Source organism: Lonchura striata, chromosome 5 (assembly GCF_050655825.1).
Source record: "Lonchura striata isolate lonStrDom1 chromosome 5, ASM5065582v1, whole genome shotgun sequence".
NCBI lineage: Eukaryota > Metazoa > Chordata > Aves > Passeriformes > Estrildidae > Lonchura > Lonchura striata.
This window is the reverse complement of record NC_140707.1, coordinates 41,247,843-41,268,497: the sequence shown is the minus strand read 5'-3', so window position 1 is coordinate 41,268,497 and position 20,655 is coordinate 41,247,843. Positions and strand designations below refer to the sequence as shown.

Below are 20,655 nucleotides of genomic sequence, written 5' to 3'. Positions count from 1 at the left end.
TGCTTTTTAAGTAACCTTTCCAGCTTGCTAGATTTCTAAATATGTTGGGTTGTGTTTTTTTGTCATTGTCATGTCCTGTACTGCCTGTTTTTTTTTTTTAATACTTTGTTACGCTAGAGGGAAAATGCATGAAGAATGAGGCTTTGAGCCTTAACTAGTCATTCTTATGACTAGTACAAACTATCTACTTGCTACATGGTGTTGCCACAAAAGGCATTCTGAAAGGGCATACTTATGCAATGTGTTGCTTGTCCATGCTGGAGTGTCAGAGAAGTTCATGTATACCCAACTCTGATAGTAATGCAAAGCCAAAAAAGGTAAATAACTTCCAGTCTTTACAGATTGTTGGAAAATACTTGAATGTGCAAATTTGCAAAATGAAGAAAAACATGTTTTTAATAGTTTTCTCAAATTGTCTTTTCACCAGCTGTGCCCATTCACTAAAATAGTGATTTGACTTCTGTTAAACACAATAGGTGGGTACTTGGAGTAAAGAACAAAGTATCTTAAAACTCTGCCACCATGTGGTCTCCATGCCATAATAACTCTGTCCTGAAGGGATTAAAATTAGTGTAATCTGTGAGAGCTGTTTTGGTATGTTAATCAGTGAGCATTGTTTCTGTCAGTAATTTAGAAGTTTGTTAAATTTCTGCAGTAGCTGCCAGAACATTTCTAATCAGAGGTGGATTGTGCTGGTGGGTAAAAGTCTGAGTTGGTTCTGGGTGCCTGAAAAAAATTAGGAAGATGGTGAGGATGATAGCAAAGCAGGTTCAGATAAATACATTCCAATCATTTGTCATCCTGCAGAAAAAAACCCAGGCTCTCCCTGGGTTTGTTCTCTTAAGCCTATTTCAAGCAAGAACAAATAAAGCACACAAGACAATGTGATGTATCCTTCTCATGCATTGTAGAAATGGGAAGGAGGAGGTATAAGATGCATGTTTTGGAGGTCTGTTAGTGAGGGAGTACTGGGGACTTGCTGTACTCCGCTACTTAAAGATCTTTAGGAGTGCTGAGCTGATGCCTTGTGTCTCAGCCTGGCTCTTTTCCATTTGTAAAACTGCCTTTGCTTATGAAGTAAGGGGGTTTTGTGAATGTCTCTGTTAACAGAGTTTCTAAATCTGGGCAGCACATTCCTGCTGTTCATTAGCTACTGTGCTGTTTGCACAACTAATAACAAGACCAACATCTCCACTTACACTTAACATAGTCAGTGGAAGGGAAGGGGGCAGGAATACCTGTGGAGAGGGCTCGGCCTGATGTGTTCACTGTAAGGATCTCAGTTTGACTTTCCTACCCCAAACTGATTTTCTAAGATTGACAGCTTGGAAACAGTTTTACTTAAAAAAATCCAAATCCAAACAAGGGTATACTGGCTCAGGTCAGGCACAGAGTGTGATAGCACACAGACCAGTATCCTTTTTCTAATGAGGGAAAACTGTTTTCTAAAAGAGGGGTGCCCTGCTGTTGTGGTTTGTCTGGTTTTTAATACAGTGAAAATCCTTGCTGTTTTGTCTCTAATTTTGGCCTACAGGTTTTTTCTTTAGATGCAGTGGAGCTGATGTGTTGTTCTTCATAGCAGAATCTGCACTTTGATTTTTGAGTGTAGACAGTGAAACAACTGTTTCCAAATACTTCCACCTTTCTGCAGTTAATTTTTAAATTGCTGTTATGTCAATACTATTGAATGCTTGTTGTCTTTCACTTCTATCTAGAAATTATCATCATGCTTTATTCATCCCTAATCCACTATAGGTACTAATTTGGGAGTGCTGCCCTGGATGGCAAAGTCCTAAGAAGCTGCTTTGAAAACCCTGGTGTCTGTAATGCCCCAGTGCTGTGTATGACATCATGATACACGCTGACCATGGCAGAGCATGGGATGGGGTTTTCCTTTGGGCAGGTTCCCTGAATGAGCTGTGTGAGACTTCTTGAAGGACTGAGTGGGAGGTACCAGCAGGGTCTGCCAGCTGCAACAGCACAGACTGCACTCAGAGCTGTGGAGGCTGCTCCTCCCTCCCCTGTATCCCTGAGTAGCATCCTGTGGTCTTGAAGGCAGCTCTTTCTGTCCATCCCATTCCAAATTCTACAGCATATAAAGAATTTGGGAGTCACTTTGAAGGCAAGAAAATGTCAAGTACTCAACTGTTCTGTTTTTTGTTATAATACTACACTGTTGTGGAAAGCACTCTCAAATGGATCGGAGGAAATGGGTACTCTTCTCTTCAGAGAGTTTTAAGGCCCACAGAAGATTTGGTGTCAGGCTCCCTAGGTTTATACAGATCAAAGCATGTCCTTTTCCACCGGAAGAGTTCAATGCCAGAACTTGCATTCCCCGCCCATGCATGAATAGGACAGCTCAGATCTACTGACTCATTTTATACTACCTGACCCTGAAAGATCCGTGTTTACTCAGCCTCAGGGAGCAATACAGGGGCTGTTTTTCAAATTTGATTAACTACAGAATGAGACAGGGAGAAAGGGGTGTGTCTGTCATAAATATCCAAAGTATTGAAGAAATACTATGAGTCAAAGTACTGAAGGAAGTGAAGGCTCTATATAAGAAGTAGTTGATACAAAACCTGTTATTTAATGACCAGCTGAAGCAAGGTTTGCTTCGCCTTTCACCGGCAGTTTGACAAAAGAATTCTTTGTTGCTTAAGGTAATTTTGCCAAGATCTGTCTGCAGGGTTGTGGGTGGTCTGCATGCTGGAGAAAAGGAGCTTGTCAGATCTTCAGTGAGGACTGCTTATGGAGCAATTCTGAGATCACTGTCTGAGCAAGAGCCCCCTGCAAGCTTCTACCTGTCCTCCCTAGCATGAAATAGCACCTTGAATAAATTGCCTGCAGTAACAAGCTGAACAATGTGAAGTCAAACCTCAAATACCAAACGGTGGAACACTGTATTCCTGAAGCTGGTTATATAAAGAGTGCATGTCCGTGAAATGCATGCAGCAGTAATCTCTCTTGTGAACCTGGACTCGAGTTTTCTTTTTTTTTTCCCTCCAGTGTAATTCTGATGTACCAAACATGGTGAGCTGATTTTTTTTCCTGCTGGCTTTATCAGGGTTTTTTTTTTTTTCAAAGATTCTGCTTCTGAATACAGCTTTTACCTACAAATATATATGTGTGTATATATATATATAGAGATGGCAATTTTTTCAAATTGTGAAATTCTTGTTATTCAATGGTTATTTTTTCAATTAACAAAAAAATTTGGTTAATTTCTGCTTTATTTAATGCCATAATTATATTTTTTTTTAATTACAAAAATTTCCATTGATAACTCTGAAAATATTACATACCAGCAGCAAAAAGTACTTTTCCAAGTGTTCTGTTGCTGTACTTACTTTAGGTGGACTGAGGAACAAACATACTGGGCTATGACTTACTGAGCCTGTTGCCTGGTAGCTGCCTGCCTTTTCCCAAGAGGCAAAAGGTGTACAGTAGGAACTACATAGGTAACTTCTGCTTTTGAAATCTCAGCCAGCATGTTTTCTCTTTATACAGAATCAACTTTTCTAACTTCCAGCAGTGTTTAGTCACCCACTGTAGTCTCATGGCCTCTGCAGGATTCTTCTTTGGCTTATCTCCAGCACAATATTGGTTTCAATTCTTCAATGTCTTGCTATCCCTAGCCAAAAGATATAAAAATGTATAAAGAAATTGTTTGTTCCTTTTCCTTGGTGCATGAAAGTGTGCCCCTTGATATTGGAGTCACTTTGTCTTACTGACCTCTGGACTCCACATAGCAACGAGTGCTTTTGTTTATTTGCTCTACTCTACCTTGTATTTCTTATCACAGCTCATAGCTCTGCCCATATATATCACCTTCATTTTAGTGAGAGTTGTGGAATGCTGACAGTACAGCAAAGGCTTTTATTTCTGAACAGCAACACTCTCTGAAATATTACTTCATATTAAACAGATTTGTCGTGGTGGTTAAAGTCTTCAAAAATAAAATAAACATCTAAGATTGTATTCAGACACAAAAGGCACTCTGTTTCAAGGCATTCAGGAGGTACAAGAGGTCACTGCAGTGTTCAAGGATCAGGCTGCTTTACTAAAAGCCTACTTATGTAGAGATTTAGGATATTAGGTTGAGAATCTTGGTTTATATACCAAATGGTCACTGAAAGTAGAGTGGATTCTTAGGTGCTTTGGAGCTTCTTTGGGGAAAAAAAAGATTAGTGAAAAGTTACTGTAAGATTTGTAAAAGTCTTGTAATCATAATATCCTATATGTTACACTCACAATTTATGCTGATCTGTAGAATTCCTGAGAGATGGGTTTGTTAGATGAGAAATTTTAAGTGGTAGTTGTTTAGTCTGAAGTTTTGAGCAATGTGGTTTTAAGATTCTGCTTCCCTCTCTCATGTAATAACTGATTTGTCATTTTCTAGCTGCTTTTATTGGCCAGCTCGCTTGGTAGTGGTTTTATGCTTTACTAAATTCTGTGAAATTCTTTCAAGATCCTTTTTAGACATCCCTTTGTTTTACTTCCCCGAGGGCAGGTAATACATCAGAGCCAGCTCGCTGTTTAACTAATGTCTCACAGGTAGGGAGGGAGGTAAAAAAAACAGGGGAGGCAGAATGCGTCACGTCGGAGGAGGGGAGCAAGGAAAAATCAGCTTTCTTAAACAAATCATGTGCAGAGGGACAGGCTGCCAGGGCTCAGGCAATTCTCGGCGGGTCCTCTGCTCTATTCCCTGCCGGCCACGATGGAGGAAGAAGCTGGAGTGCTGAAGGAGGGCTTCCTCGTCAAACGGGTGAGTGCTGTGCTTCCCCTGGAGCGGCTCCCGAGCAGGGCAGCGAGCCGAGCTGCCGGCCAGGGAGCCCGCGGGGCGCTGGGTCGGAGCGGCTCCTCCTGCTCCTGCGAAAGGAGCTGCTCCAGGTGCAGGTGCTCCCCGGGGAGCTGCACCAGCTGCAGCTGCCCGCTACCCACCCGCAAGCTTCCCTGGGCTGGCATTCCTGCAGAGGAAGGTGAATGAGCCATCGGGATTACTCGGGTGTTAGAAAGCCAATCCGCCTGCACCCCGCACGCACCTCTGCAGGGAGCAACCCACGGCGGCAGGGGGGCCACCACGGGAGGATGGAGAGACAGGAGGATTTTGGGGTCGGTAAGATAGCTTGTGCCTTCTGTGACATGTCTGTGCAGAGTTTCCCATTTCACATGAGAGAATGGAAAAAAGATTATTCTTTTTGAAGGGGATCAAAGCAATGCAAACTTAAAAATGCTTTTGAAATAACTTATTTTTTCCAATCTCTGCAAGCAGTGCTGTTAGAAAATTCTAGCCAAAATGTGGTGAAAAGATTTCAACCTTCCCAATACTTCTCCCTATAGGACCAAATCAATCATTGCTGGAACACAAGGAGGCAATTTAGCAAGGGGCATAAACTGCTTTTAGTACCAAGAACCTGTCTCAATGATTAATATGGCCCTTGATTTCATAGAAAAAAATGTGATTCAGAGGTTTGTTCAAAGCTTTGCCACGCCTAGGGAAATGCTTTTGTGCAGTACGTGGCAGTGTTTCTGGTGCTAACATGAAGGTAATCCTGGTCAGGAGTTTTCCTGGCAGGGCTCCCAGCCAATTGGCGGGCCAGACACTGGCCATATGGAGTTTTGTGTGGAAAAGGGGCTATTCTCCTTCCTTTCTGCAGCAAGGGCAGAGCAGTCCCCACTCCCAGTCTCTTCTCTGGGCTACAGCTCTACTTTTTGGCTCTTAAGTGACTACTGAATTCAAATGGGCACCAAGTGTGTGAGAGGAATAGGTTATTGGCAGCACACAAAGCTGTGACCGCCAGTCTGTACAACATCACCCAAATACACAGCTTGGCAGGAAGGAGAGCACAAAGAGGATGACTAGAGGAAACTGAGGGTCAAGGGAACCAGGGATCCACAGAGAAAAAAGGGGGATGGGATGGGATGGGATGAGATGGGATGGGATGGGATGGGATGGGATGGGATGGGATGGGATGGGATGGGATGGGATGGGATGGGATGGGATGGGATGGGATGGGATGGGATGGGATGGGATGGGATGGGATGGGATGGGATGGGATGGGATGGGATGGGAGAATTATGGAAGAATAATGGAAAAATTATGTACTGTAATGCATTATATATACAAAATGAATGTGTGAAATTAGGTAAAGATAAAAAAAGGTAAGGCAATCTCCTGAGAAAAGAGAACATTTTCTAGAAGGAAAGAATAAAGCCATAGCAAAGAACATACAGGAAAAATGGCCAAGTAACTTTAGAACAAGGGAAAAAAACATGAGGAACACAAAGGGAAGGAAAGAACAAACATGAGATAAATAAATTGTATTTAGTATGGACTAGAAAAAAGTGGATCTACAGTGCTCTGGATTTAAAAGATTCATTACTCCACCTTTACTTGGAGATTGCTGGGTTTCCCCTTTATTTATGGAGAACTAATGAGCTTTGATTCGTGCCACAACTGGACCTTACATGTTTCTTTCTCCAAGCCATGCCCACTCTCTCCCAGGTGTCAGAGCTTCCTTTTACCCCCTGCTTTGCCTGCTGGCTGTAACGCTCCATCCCCTGTAGAAACACAAGTCAGCTTCTTGCACAGCAAAGCTGGACCAGACACCATCAGACAGGACTAAGCCTGCCAGTGCCAGCCCTCACTGGCTTTGCTGTCCTTTAACCAGACTGAAGAGAGCTGGGGGCTGTTTACAGAGGAAAATTAGGAGGATTTGTCTGTATTATATAATCCATGAGGCATTCAACAGCAGCCTTCATTCGGTCTTTTGTCATCAAAAACATATTTCCTTTACAGGAAACAGTAGCACAGGGAATGTTTTAGCCCAGCAGATTAGAGGCAGGTGGGATTGAAATGAACTTCTCATTAACAGTAAGTGAGGGACGTAAGGAAAAGACAATTCACCCAGCAAACTGCTTGCAAAACCACTTGGCACCTAGAGGCACATCAAAATGAAAGAAACACCACCCAGGGTCACCAGAGAGGAGGAGATGGCTGCCAAGAGCCCTCACACATTTTGGATTTAGCCCTGTTTCTGCCTGTGCTGTCAGCGGACAGGTGTGCACCTACATCAGCACTTTGGGATAGTTCATGTGAGCTTTTACAAGAAACAATTTGTGCCAGCAAAGTTCTCCAGGCTGAAGAAAGAGCACAGCACTTTTATATTTCTCTGTGATTTTATAGTAATGGAGCTTTGCTATTTTGTTACTTAAAATGTGTATTTCAGGGAGAACAGGACTCATGATGACTTGTGCTTCTTTTCATACAAGAAGCCAATAAGAAAATATGGTCATTTCTCAATGCTTGTGTTACAATCAGCTGTGTGGATTTCTTCCCCTTCAGGGACATGTCGTTCGTAACTGGAAAGTGAGATGGTTTGTCCTGCTTCAGGATAAGCTGCTGTATTACAAAATTGAAGGAGGAAAGAAGGAGCCTTCTCCAAAGGGCAGGATCCTTTTGGATGGCTGCACTATTACTTGTCCATGCCTGGAATATGAGAACAGACCGGTATGACTGCAAAAATGTATCTCTTCTCTGTCACTCATTTTCTAACTTCTTCCTATCTTTTCCTCTCCTCCTGGCTTCTTTGATTACTGCATCCATACCACTAGGGTGCTTCCAGAATTAGGCCCAGCCAAAAGCAAGCTGCCTCTAGCAGTATAACCAGGACAAACACTGAATCCCTCCTTGTGTCTCTTCCCTGTGCCCAAATGTATGTCAGCTATTAACAAAAAATACAATCCCAACCACTACTCCTGTACCACACAGTGAAGAGAAAAAAATATAAGTGCATCAGCCCAACAGTGTGTGGAGAGAGGACATGAACAACCCAATAGAACCTGAGGAGGGTGGGGGAAAAGGGAAATATCACCTGTGGTAGTTGTCTTAAAGCCTGGATATCCATGGGGTGCTCCCAGACAGCCAGACCAGAATCATTTTTCCTTCACCAATGGGATATTGCTGCTGTAGAAAGTTTTCAGCAAGAGGACTCTGGAAGAAAATGTTCTTCCTGTGTTTTTCTGCTCTCCTATGGGTAGCAGCAATGCAGATTTCTTCTGTGGGGAGTATCTGTGTGGTCTGCTCTCTTCTAAGTACCAGGAGCTCTCCATGCATGTAAACCACGTTTATAACTGAAACCCCAGGGATTTGAGGAGGATAGAAGAGCCAACCTCCCCCCCCCCACACACACACACCAGAAAAACAAAACAAAACAAAACCCTACAAACAACAAACAAACAAAAACAAACAAAAACAAACAAAAAATCCTCACCAAAATCAACCCAGATTTGTGCCCACCATCCTTCTGAACAAGAATTGCTCTGAACTGCTTGGGTGGGATGCACTTTCAGACTTATTTGTATCACTTGGGCCACTGCTAAAAAAAGCAAAATGCAAGATGAGCGAAATAACTAAATGATGTTATTGCTTTGTCCTTTCTCCACAGCTACTCATCAAACTAAAGACAAAAACCAATACAGACTATTTCCTTGAATGTTGCTCCAGGGAGGAACGTGACTCTTGGGCTTTGGACATCACTGGAGCTATTCATGCTGGTCATCCAGTACAGGTACAAGAACTTCACAGAATGAAGAATTCTTTCAAACTGCTAGAAAATATCAGCCTCCAGTAAGTGTATATGATCTGTTCTTCTGTTGTTGCTGTAGTTTGCAAAGTGCCTGGATAAGCAGGCGGTTGATGGATGGGGAGGGTCAAGGGAAGCTCCTTTCTGCACAGATTTGCTCCTCTGTGGCCAGACCTCTGAACTGGCTTCCCTGTCCTAGGTTTGCACATACTTTAGCCAGGGAATGCATTTTTTCCTGACCATCATCTTTTGGGAGTATGTGGGTTCTGCACAGGCACCTCACTGCTGGCTTGAATACCTCCCCTAGTCAGGTGCAAATGCTCTCACAGGGAAGATGTCTTACCTATAAAGATGTAACATCAGAGAAGCACTGGGTAGTGGCTTTGTGCCCTGTTGCTGAGTTTTCAAAGCTGATATCTAGAATCCGGACTAAGATTTTTAGGGTGCATCATCTTATATAAGAGGAAATGGAGACTGAGTATGAAACAAAAGAATTACATAAATTTGATTTGTGTTAACAGGTAAATTGGGCTGACTGTAAATCAGTTTGCAGTGCTCTGAATTGAAAGATACTTCGTGAGGCATCTTGTTTAGTGCTGCTATTGGGAAAATAGTTTTCCTGGAATGTAGTTAGGACTGTGTTTCTGGGGGAGTACCTAGAATACTTCCCATCCTTATGTGGGTAATCATCCCTGGCACTGACAAAAGTATACAGCTGTTTCTGCTAGTGTCTCTCATCTGCTGATGTTGTACTGTGTTCTCATTTGCAGCAATATAGTGGAGAGAATGTATGACAGCAGCACTGGAATTAAGCTGACCCGCAATTTGGATCAAGGCAACAGATATAAAGAGACCTTCACAGGTACATCTGGCAGGCAAAGAGCCACCTCACATCTGATATGCCACATTGCAGGGACAAGGGAGCTACTGTACTGCCTTAATAGTGAGATAAACTCTGGCCCAGTGGAACCTGGCATTGCAGCCAAGCTCTCCAACACCTTTCTTTCTTACTCTCTGTATGTATGGAAGCACACTTAGGACCTCAGACTTCTGGTCAACTTTGCACTTCTCTGACAATCTTTGGGATGGTGCCAAAATGTTTCTGCAAGTGAAAACCTGTGTGGCAGGAGACCGTCTGCCTTCCCTCAGAAGAGCACACTGTCTTGGTATGAGAGCTGCCTTTCTTCCTGCAGGTTCCGCCCTGGTGGACTGGCTCATCTCCAACGGCTTTGCTGTGTCGCGATTCGAGGCCGTCACCTTGGCATCCATGCTGATGGATGAGAACTTCATCAGGCCCGTGGGAGTCCGCAGCACCGAGGCCACGCGCTCCAGTGACCTCTCGGAGAAGTTTCTCGACGACTCCACCGCACTCTACATGTTTGTGAGTGATGCAGCTGCCCACACAGGCACCTCCTCTGGCCCTCTTCACACACTTGGTTTGGGGTACAGGTGCACAGCATGCAACCAAAGCAAATGTGCAGCCTGAGAAAGTAAATGCAGAAGAGCAACTCTAGTCTTTTAGTAGTACTAACACTAGCACTTTTGCTGGAGCCAAATAGCTACATGGATATGGAGGGATCTACAAATTACATAATTAGGCATGAAAAGAGGTGTGTCCTGGAGTGCAGTGCTGTGTCTGCACGTATTGGAGGCAGTGCTGTAGTTGTGCTACAGCTCAAGGCCATAGCACTTATACCCAGCATGTACAGATTTCCAGCTGTAATTTGTTGCCTGTGAGTCTTGGTCCTACAAGGCTGAGCAGCAGAGCTGTGGAGTAGAATTTACTCAGGAAATATAAGCTAAAAACAGCTAAGGAAAATAAAATGGGGGGAAAAAGCAGAATTTTGTACTTAAATGTCTGTTTAGATTAAAAATGTCTTTTCCCTATTTGCAGGCTGAGAGCAGTAAGAAAAATACTAGTTCCAAGGAAGAGGTTAATTTTAACATCTCTGAATTAAGTGGCACAATTGTGAAGCAAGGATTCTTAGTGAAACAGGTAAGCATAGTCTTGGAACCTGCCCTGGGAGACAAGTAAAAGTACAGCTCTTAGGGTTTCTTAGAGAGTAAATGTGACTTATACAGTGATGGCTGGACAGATGTGCCTAGCAGAACTAACTTGCCTGAGAGTATATGAGGCATTGCAGTTAAAAGTATCCAGTTTTAAAGAAGTGAACTATGGAATTTGCTCAGACAGGATTAATTGGATATTCTGTACATATTGAGAATATACTGAAAGGTACAAAACAGCATCAAAAGCAGAAGTACCACACAAACTCCAAATCCTACCAGAGGTGTCACATCTATTTTCACACAGAGCCACCTTCCTTTGGTTTAACCTATCCTATCCAGGTAGTGTGAACAGTGAGGATGTGTTGCTGGCCACAGATAAATTTCAAAGCTGAGTATCTTGACCTTTGTATGAAGTGGACATTTACCTGTGAGCAGTCATTGTGTACTCATGGGTGCTTTGGTGGTAGTGAAACTTATTTTTTTTGGGCACAAGTACCTGTTGGCAATAACTGTTTCCAAGATCTGATCCTTGGTCTGCAATATGTAGTTTCCAAAGCTTGCTATGAACAAGATAAGGGTCAATCACTCTTTCAAAGCCTAACATAGCCACCTGCAAATGGAATCCTACCTGCAGTGCATGGCCACACCCTTACTCTGAAGTGTAAGAGTCCCAACCTTAGTGTTGTGCAAACTGGATCATCAGATGCTTCCCAACCCTCCCTCTTCCAGCTGCCAGAGTGCCATGAGGGTTGGCATGGCATTGCAGGATCTCCACAGGCTGGCAGTGTCAGCACAGGACACGAGAGCTGCCCAGGAGCTTCTGCCCATGGGCAGTGGCAGCCAGGGACAGCCCCAGAGCCCCAGCCCCGGGCTGGCCCTGAGCCCAGCACCAAACCTCCAGGAGAGGAATGCTCCCAGAGCCTGGCATAGGCCTGGCAGCAGTGAGAGGGCTGCAGTGAAAGGGTAAAGAGTTGCCATAGGACCTGACAGAAGCCCTTTGGAGCACACACAGCATGGGGTTTTAATCTGAAACTCACATTTAATCTGAAATGAAAAGCAGGAATGAGGGATATAACCATTTTTCCTGTCACTATGCTTTCTTAGTTCTCTGCACAGGGAAGGAAGAGATGAAGGAATTGTCAATGTATGGAAGAAGAAAGATAAGAAGAAGATCATGGGAATTAACAAGATGTTAGGAATTACTTTTCTCTGTTGGGTCCAGAACCTCTTTTTTTGGTACTTATTTATGTCTCCCCTACAGCCTGTTGGTAAATGGTCATTTCAGGAGGTAGCAATTTTAATTCTTCCATTTTTCAGGGTCACAAGAGGAAAAACTGGAAGGTGAGAAAATTTGTTTTGAGAGCTGATCCTGCTTTTTTGCACTACTATGATCCCACCAAGGTACGTGAGTTGAAAGTTACCATCTGTGGCAAGAACAATTCTCTCCCTCTCGGGATTATTCATAGAGGTACACAGAGAGAAAGAGAAAACAATTTATATTTCTGCTCCTTCTTTTTCCTATGTGGAATGTGTTTGGAGAATTGTTTACCTGGAGTGATTGCTTGATTGGATTCTGGTAAGGATTGTTTGAGCCTGATGGCAAATCAGATCCACCTGTGTCTGGACTACAGCGAGAGGGTCACAAGTTGTGGGAGGGTTTGAGTCAGAGAAAGTAGTATGTAGTTTTAGTATTCTCCTTTTATATAGCATATTAATGTATTTTAGCATAGTTATAGTAAAGAAATAATTCAGCCTTCTGAATTGAGTCAGACATCGTAATTTCTTCCCATTGGGTTTGCCTGCATTTACAATAACCATCCCCAGAAATCCTTTTAGAAACATAAACATTATAGTGAAGATACAGTTATGCTGTAAATGTTCCTGTCACTCTGGGCTTCTCTATCCTTTTTTAGGAATTAGACCTTTCTGACCTTAGTTGTCTTTGTAGGATTTTGTATCCCTGCCTCTTCTGTCCTTTTTCCCAGTGAGAGTCCTTTTCCTTAGCCAAGCAGTAGCAGTCTTCTTGGGATTGGTCCCTTGCTGTACTCTCGCAGTCTGGGTCCTGCAGGGTTTTTTTCCCAGGCTGTGACCTTTCTGGGCTGAAATCCCACCATTTGAGGATCATACTGTTACTGGGATTTTTAACATCCTTTTCCCAGTATTGAATAGGGTCTTCTTAATGCCAAAGTATTTATAGGAATTTCTACTACTCAGTTTTAAACTTTCTCATCAAAAGTAGAATTTATGTTCATGAACATAATAATCAATGTGAGCAGCTCAGATACTTAGGGTACCACAAAGCCAAACAGGATTGCAAAAAGAACATATATAGAAATGCTTGATGTGACTTTTAAAGAGAATAGGAACAACATACTTAGAGCTTATGGAGACAGTTCATTTTTTGTTTCCTGTTCCATCGTGTTTCTTTTTTCATTGCAAATTATCCTTGTAAGGCTATAAGCTGAAACTGCGGAACCTGAAGACAAGAAACAAGAGTGCCAGCCACCTTGGGAAAAGAGCCAGATTTTTGTCATACAGTCTCAATGAAAAGCAGCAAGCTAAATACTTACAGAAATATATATAATTCAGTATGTTGTTATTGATAAAACCACACATACGTTTGAAGTGTGATTGCCTACCCTCGTGCTTTTAACTGATCTACACCATGCCCAGCTACATCAGAGAAACATCTGGGACTGAAAAAATATATTCATGCCTTTAACTACATGTTCTAATTTATTTCTTTTGTGACATAGATATCTCATGCCTGGAAAAACTGGCATTATGTCTCCAACTTCATAAAAGTAACACATGTGCTCTGGGAAATGATGATATTTTCCAGCTATGCCCTGTTCCCTTTTTCTTTGCAGGAAGATAACAAGCCAGTAGGTGGATTCTCTCTTCGTGGCTGTCTTGTCTCAGCTCTGGAGGACAACGGAGTCCCAGCAGGTGAGCACAAGTCCGTAAACTTTCATACATTTATGTGTATGCCTTAGCAATACAGTCTTTGTGTACGAGTTTGTAGATATGCCTGCTTGTATGCACAAGTGGGCTGACTTTCCATTTCCCTTTGCAAGCAAGGGAAGAGGCATGTTACAAATCCCTGTACTGCCAGGCAGTCCACACCAAAGGGGACTGTTTTTTTTAGTGCTATTTCTACATGTCTTGGGAGTTCTCTTTATATGGGCTTTTCTTGGTCATATGACCTCTGAGACAGTCCTAAGACTGATTAATATTCCAGAGTTAACAGACAAAGAGAGAACACTTTCTTTTGGGGTGTTGTATACCTCCAAGTCTTGAGGCATCCTCTGATGCCATCCATTTCCTTGTCCTCTCAACTTATGCTATTACCTTTTCCTTTCTGACCTGCTAGAACCCAAATGCAGGGAGACATAAAGACAGCAATAAAAAACAGTTCTGCTGGAGCATAGGCTTAGCTCAGGCATTTGTCTAGAGCTTCAGCCTCATAGGTAAGTGTTTCTGCTATTAAAGCAATTTATTTTATGACAGTAAGCACAATGCGTAGATATCAAACACAGAACATCTTTCTAAAGAGAAGGTCTGAAAAAGCTTTCTTCTGGGGGCAGGGGCACATGATGAATAATAGAGCTCCTTGCTAAGAGGAACCTAGCTATGGGCAGGAGAAAACCTAATCTATTGTGCAAAATAGTACGGGATCATTATTCCACTGTATAACTCAAGTATTAGTCTCCATCTAAACAGAGAACATTTTAGCTATATGGTAGAGTGCACAGTAGTTCATACAATCTACATCAAGAATGTCTATACTATATTTTCATAGAATTGTAGAATCAACAAATATTTGGGTTAGAAGAGACCCCAAATATCATTTAGTTTCCATCCCCCTGCCACAGACAGGGTCAACTTCCACTTAATCTGTTTGCTCAAAGCCCTATCCAACCTGGCCTTGAACACTTCCAGAGGTTTTGAAGAGGGAAATCAGACACAAAAGTTCTAGATGTCTTCTCCATAATAAAAAAGAAAGATTTAATTCCCTCATTCACAAAATTCAAATTCTTCCCTATGAAGCTTCACATCTGCTAGAAAGATTTTCTCTGTGCACTCTCCTGATCTGTCGGGTTTTTTTTCTCTGCAGGAGTGAAGGGCAATGTGCAAGGCAACCTTTTCAAAATCATTACCAAAAATGACATTCATTATTACATCCAGGCCAGCTCCAAGGCAGAGAGAGTGCAGTGGATTGAGGCAATCAAACCGCTGACATGAGTGATGCGAACTCTGTGCCAAATGACAAACTACATTTATGACCAACTTCTTTCTCTCATTGCCTGGGAGTGTTGTTTTTCCTTTGATAGTCAATGTTCATTATTTGAATCACCATAGCACCTACCAGTTCCTGGCAGACCATGCAGACCAAATCAAGTAGATCCAGAATAATTCCCCCCTCCTTGAATTTACCATCTAACCAAGGGACAAAACCAGGTGGATACAGACAAATGGGGCTTTACTAAGAAACTATGAGATATTCCAAGATGGAAGAAAAGGATCTTTTATACAAGTATTTAGTCTATGTCTGACAGATCCATGTTGTGCTTTATCTTAAAGCAGAATTGTCTTGTTCCTTTCCCCTTTATAAAGGGGCTCATAAACTTAGCTAGTTAAGACTGAAATGTATAAATCATGAAAGGTGCTGGTGTCTGAGGCTGCCTTTCTTGGTGTACCACATGAATCTTGTGCTAAGCCACAACCCAGCTGCCAGGATAATAAGCATTGCAAAACAAACAAGGGGTCTGTCTGTCCATCCATCTGCTCTACTATTTACTTCTCTGTTAGACTGGAAAAGAACAAAGGATCTTGCTCCTCACCCATATAGATTACTCTTATGCTGGTAATGTCCCACATCAGAACAGGATCCTGAGTATCAAATCAAAACAGTGGAAGTTCCAGACAATTTCTGGTATTGAATATGTTGGAAGAAATTCCTCAGCCATAAAAGCAAGACTTTTCCTTCTGATAATTACCATAAGTCCATTTATGTTGGAGCACCATTTGGACAGAGAACTACAGTAGCAGTCCTCACTATTGCTTTTTCTATCTCAAGTCATTATTGTTTTCCATTATTTGTCTACTAAACTTGTATTTGATATAATTCAATAAAAAAATAGTGGATTTCAATATCCTGTGCTATTTAGAGATGTGATTTTTCTCAGAGGGCAGTTTGAATATATGAAAAACAAGGGTTTAGTACACTATAATTTTAGATTTATATATAAACTGAGACACCAGAGAGTAAAATGGAATGTAGGAAATTCTTCAAATACCCAATCAGCCTGCTGGATACACTATTTTCATAAAATGTCTTGTTTTATCTGAGTACCTGTATCTGACAGCCAGATTCTGCAGAGCCTTTAAAAAGGCAGCATGCTCTATATCTTCCCTGAAGTCATAGAGGAATTTGATAACCCTCTATCCACAGATTCATTTCTGTATAGATGTTTTGTTCTTTGAGTTGTGTACTGAAGTCCTTTCAACACCAAAGGCAGAACATGATACTTGCTTATTTATTAAAATAGCCATGGATTTAGGATTTTCCTCAGAAGGTAGAGCAACGAAATAACAGCATAACACTTACATGCATTCAAATATTTAAGAGAGCTTGTAAAGAAGTTTGCCAGCAAAGGTGCAGTTTTAATTATATGCAAGAACAAGAATGGGCAGTGCAGTTTCAGCTGCAGATACCATTTCCTAGGGCTGGTCCAGAGAAGACTGTGAAATCCACAGCTGTCAAAACCTTTCAATTCCGGAAAAACTGCCTGGAAGAGACAGGGTAAGGCAGGTAAGGCATTTATTGCTCTCTGCTGGGAGGCAAAGATGCTTTTGTGCTGACTGAGCAGAGCTTCCAGAAAAAGCAGTTCTCTCCTGATAATGTGAGCCTTGCTGGGGCCTATCAGACTCCCTTATTCATTTATAAGAAAATCTCCTGCTTCTCATTTCTCAGACCCACCACCTGCATAATGCCCAGTTCTAGTCACAAGACTAACAACAGCCACCCACCACAGAGGGCTGAGCTCTGCCACCTGGTATGCCTGAGGGTGTAAGGAGCCAAAAGGATGTGAGATACTGCATAACATCATAAATCTTGCCGTTTGGGAGGCCAGAAGTGTATCTCAGCAAAGGCTTTGAGATGTATCCAGACCAGCCATAGGTCTGCAATTGCTGTGAGTGTTTATGGGGGGGGGGGGGTGAATAAAAGTGTGTATCTCAAACACATCAGTGAATTAAAAAGATACAGTTCCCACTCTTCAGAATCAGCCAGAGGAAAAAGACAAAACATGTCTGAGACAAGAGACAGTACGTTTTCCTCAGTCCTCTGGTGATATCCTGGTATCCTTTTTTCAAGCCACTTTGGTAAGCTTGACATCCCCTGAGATCCGCAAAGCTTTCACCAAGCTCAGAGGCTGAATGCGGTGAGTGAAGTCACAGAGCTGCCGTCCATCAAGCAAGACTCGTATTTGCTGGTGTTCACATAAGAGCTCCATCTGCAGTGGAAAAGGACAGAGAAGATTAGCAGCGGGGCTGATTTCAACAGCATGGACTTAGAACTAAATATTACGAGGATAGTGAAGCACAAAGTCTAACAGTTCTTCTGAAATGCCCCTAATAAATAACCTACCCTCTTCTGAGATGGTACTGCAAATCTCCACTGGGTACTCGCTGTGATTAGAGAAAGAGATGCCTCTTTCCCATCAGGGCTTGAACTGCTGCTGTCTGTGCCACACTAGACTAGTTAACCTGGCAATGTCAGTGGCTGGCTGTTTGTGGTCATATACACAGCCTTCAGCTTTTCTCCCCTCCTTTTCTCTACCCTATTCATAGTACCTGAAAAATTACCTTGAAAGTGTCACCTGCAGTAAATGGAAAGTAGGGAATAGTCTTCTCTTCTCTTCCCCATTTCCCAGCAATTCGTGCATTTCGGGTGATGGATTTCTCACTGAAGTTAACTGTAAATAACAGCCCGACATCTTTGTTGGCATCCACTGGATCACAGAGCAGAGTCACTGAAAAGCTGAAAAAAGATCTATTAAATGACTGGAACTTTCAGAAATGCGAAAGGACATGGTGAACGTGGCAGATGCTTATAGAGACTAGAGATAGCTGTTGGTTTCGTGTCAGACTGAAACACAGGGCTTCTACAGGCTCAGAAGCTGGAGAAACAGATGAGACCCAGCTGGTCTTTGTTTCCTGCCCCAGTATCCAGTAGAATGTTAATGATTTCTGATGTTGCTTTCCCTCTGTCTTGACTGAAATCAAACCCTTCAACATGTACTCGTTTGTGTCCTAAAAGAAACCTCGGCATACCCTTCACTAGTGGAAGCAGTGGAGCTGATAGCTGTAGATGCAAAAAAGGTGCAATGATGAGCATAGTTGCTGCTATCCAGATAAAAACCAGCAAAGAACCTCCAGCTCCTGTGCCAAAACTGGTTTTTAAATGGTGTTGATTCCAACCCCCCACAGACAACCAAGATTCAGGTTGAGAATTGCACCTTTTCCTGAAGGAGAAATGCCACTTTTTTGTTCCCTCCAGTTCACAGTAGATAAGGGCAAGGAGTAGAAAATCTTGTCAGGGCAGTCAGAAAGGCTAAACAATTAACTCCTTCCTGACCTTATAATCTTAGTCTGAGTGCAGGAAAATTAAGTAAGGCCATAAATTGTTAATTTATTTTACTTCCTTCAAGAGCACATACCTCCAAGAAAAATGTCTGATTTAGAAGAAAGGTAGGAGCATGTAAAACAGGGTGAAACCCCCAGCAGTCCCTTCACCTACCTCTTGGGTTTGGAATGTACCATGCCTATGACTGTGAGTTTCATGGTTGGTCTCAGGCCACCTTTAATTTCACCAACATACTGCTCCACCTGCAGGGAACAGTGAAAATGGCTTCAGTGGGTCATGCTGTGGGTAAACCAGGTTTAACGGCTGCTTTGATCACCTGATATGACTTGGGTTTATTTTTGTATGTACAAAAAAACTTCAGCGTGTTTCCAGCTCAGAGTAGTTCTTACACTCTGATGACACAAAAAATCTGGTAAGAGCACTCCAATTGCTCTGGTTGCAGCAGGTGAGAAGCTTGTGGCAGCATGATGTATGGTGCAGCCTCTGCTTGAAACTACTCTGTCCTGCCACCTCAAATTTGCTACCAGAATTTGGTGGGCTAACTTGGCACCATCAGGCCTTACAGCAGGCCAGGCAGCCTCTGTCCTCCACTGTAAAAGCAGCATAGATGCTGCCCTGCCACTGCATGCTGACCACATCCTCACGGGTAATCCCAGTCCTCTTGTGACAGTGACTTTGAAAAGTCACACTTTTTCAGAGGCAAAAAATGACGCCTTGCTTTTGTCCTGTTCACAGAGACCCGTAGTTGCAAGCTGTAACCAAAGATCTGAGCTACATTTGCTTTTTCTAAGCAATTCTCTAACAGCTTTGATGGTCATTGGAGGAATTAATACAGGCCATAGCTGACATGGAAATATTATAGAGACCTTGGAAACAATTGATAGGGATGTTCTGAGGCTTCATTTTCAGAAATGGATTTAAAATGTAAATGTCAGAATACTACAGTGCAGCATGTAATCACTCCCCATGCAGATTCACTTAGAAAGAAGCTGCTATAAACCACTAAATGTTACTAGCAACTTGCGTAACACTGATAATATTCCAAGGCAATGCACAACAGACCCTGTTTGAGATAAAAAGAGCTTTATCATTCCAGTGTTCCAAGGTAAAAATTCAGACAGTTTTGCTAGAAGACCTGCACAATATATGCACACAAATTCAAGATAAAAAATGGTTTTTTTGTACCTCATTTCCTAATTTTATTATACTAATTGTGTCTTCTGCTAAGAGGACCTTATACAATTTATTTTCGCACTTGGCTATTCACATCCAGCTACCTTTAGAGCTTCACAGATATATTAATAAACCTCTAATTCCTAACAAGGTCAATCTTGGAAGAATAATTTTAAAATTTACCTTCAAAAATGACAGTGGTACTACTAATTGCTAATGATGTAAATTAACTCTTGCAGGAGTTCTACAGGTGACTGACTCCAGCAAGGATGTTTTAAACTTTGTAACAAAAGAAATGCATCAAGCACTTGATATGTCTTACATAGGGAAACTGCTTGTCAGGTAAAGAATCTGACTGTAGGAAGATACTTTAAACTGGATAAAGCAATTAGAAAACAGGTAATAAGCATAAAAGATCTCGGGATAAATGAAGTTCATGCTCACTGAGGTCTCATGTCCCACTAAACCTTCTTCCTTGCCTAGAGACAAGATACAAAATACTACCCCAAATTGAAAATTCACATTGAGAAATTGTGCAGAGGTGCACCATAATAAGTATCATCACTAAAGGCACAGGATATCAGAACTGAATAAAACAAATGGTGACCACATTGTCTCAAGAGTTACAGTTCATCCAGGGTGGCTGGAGAAAATTTGAAGGTGTGACTGCCCACACACCACTTATCTGTGGACACCTAGTTAACATACAGGTGAGAAATACTCGGGAAGATGAAAGTAATGGTAGAAACTCCCGCAAACTTCTTGCAGAGTTTATGGGTGGGTCCCACCATATGCATATGGCACAGCTCCCATCCCGTATTTTCCATCAGGAGCCCTGGGGACTGACTCGGTCACTTACTTTGGCACACCTCTCCTCTGTCATCACCGCTCTCCCTCTTACACTTGCCTCGGCCGCTGCAGTCCCCGGAGGAGTTTTTGTTTTGCGTGTCAGGACAAAAGCAAACAAAAAGCCCGGAATAAAGGGAGGATGTTGAGGGGGGTCTTATCTCCGCCAAACACTGTCTGGACACCACCCGGCCCAGCCGCTGAGTCACTCCCTCTGCCCTGGTGCTTGCGGGGAGGGCAGGGGCCGCTGGGGGAGCTGGGCCTGCACACTGCATACAGGTATTGCAAATTACTTCATTTCCAACACCCGCGGGAGCGTGCACAGCCCACTCGTGAGATACGCTCTACTACGTACGCGTACTCGCCTATGTAATACATGCAAACCCC

The 20,655-nt window shown here is 42.5% G+C and overlaps 2 protein-coding genes across 3 annotated transcripts; one reads left to right on the top strand and one right to left on the bottom strand.

The window, feature by feature from the left end:
* Positions 1–1,511: 1,511 nt before the first annotated feature.
* Positions 1,512–16,815, top strand: PLEK2 (pleckstrin 2). The gene is made up of 9 exons (XM_021537032.3): positions 1,512–4,768; positions 7,349–7,513; positions 8,451–8,632; positions 9,359–9,450; positions 9,782–9,969; positions 10,483–10,584; positions 11,916–11,999; positions 13,469–13,547; positions 14,716–16,815. Exons 1-9 carry the CDS (start codon positions 4,721–4,723, stop codon positions 14,841–14,843), a joined length of 1,068 nt encoding a protein of 355 aa, XP_021392707.2. The 5' UTR covers positions 1,512–4,720; the 3' UTR covers positions 14,844–16,815.
* On the bottom strand, positions 16,121–20,462 carry LOC110473995 (galectin-related protein A). Of its 2 annotated transcripts, XM_077784099.2 has the most exons (5): positions 20,282–20,462; positions 18,403–18,491; positions 17,469–17,643; positions 16,933–17,116; positions 16,121–16,390 (listed from the first exon to the last, which is right to left on the bottom strand). In XM_077784099.2, exons 1-4 carry the CDS (start codon positions 20,303–20,305, stop codon positions 16,973–16,975), a joined length of 432 nt encoding a protein of 143 aa, XP_077640225.1. In that variant the 5' UTR covers positions 20,306–20,462; the 3' UTR covers positions 16,121–16,390; positions 16,933–16,972. The 2 variants fall into 2 exon arrangements, with proteins under 2 accessions (XP_077640225.1, XP_085438219.1); XM_085582093.1 differs by lacking the exon at positions 16,121–16,390 and having other exon boundaries at positions 16,822–17,116; positions 20,330–20,429.
* Between the last annotated feature and the right edge of the window lie 193 nt (positions 20,463–20,655).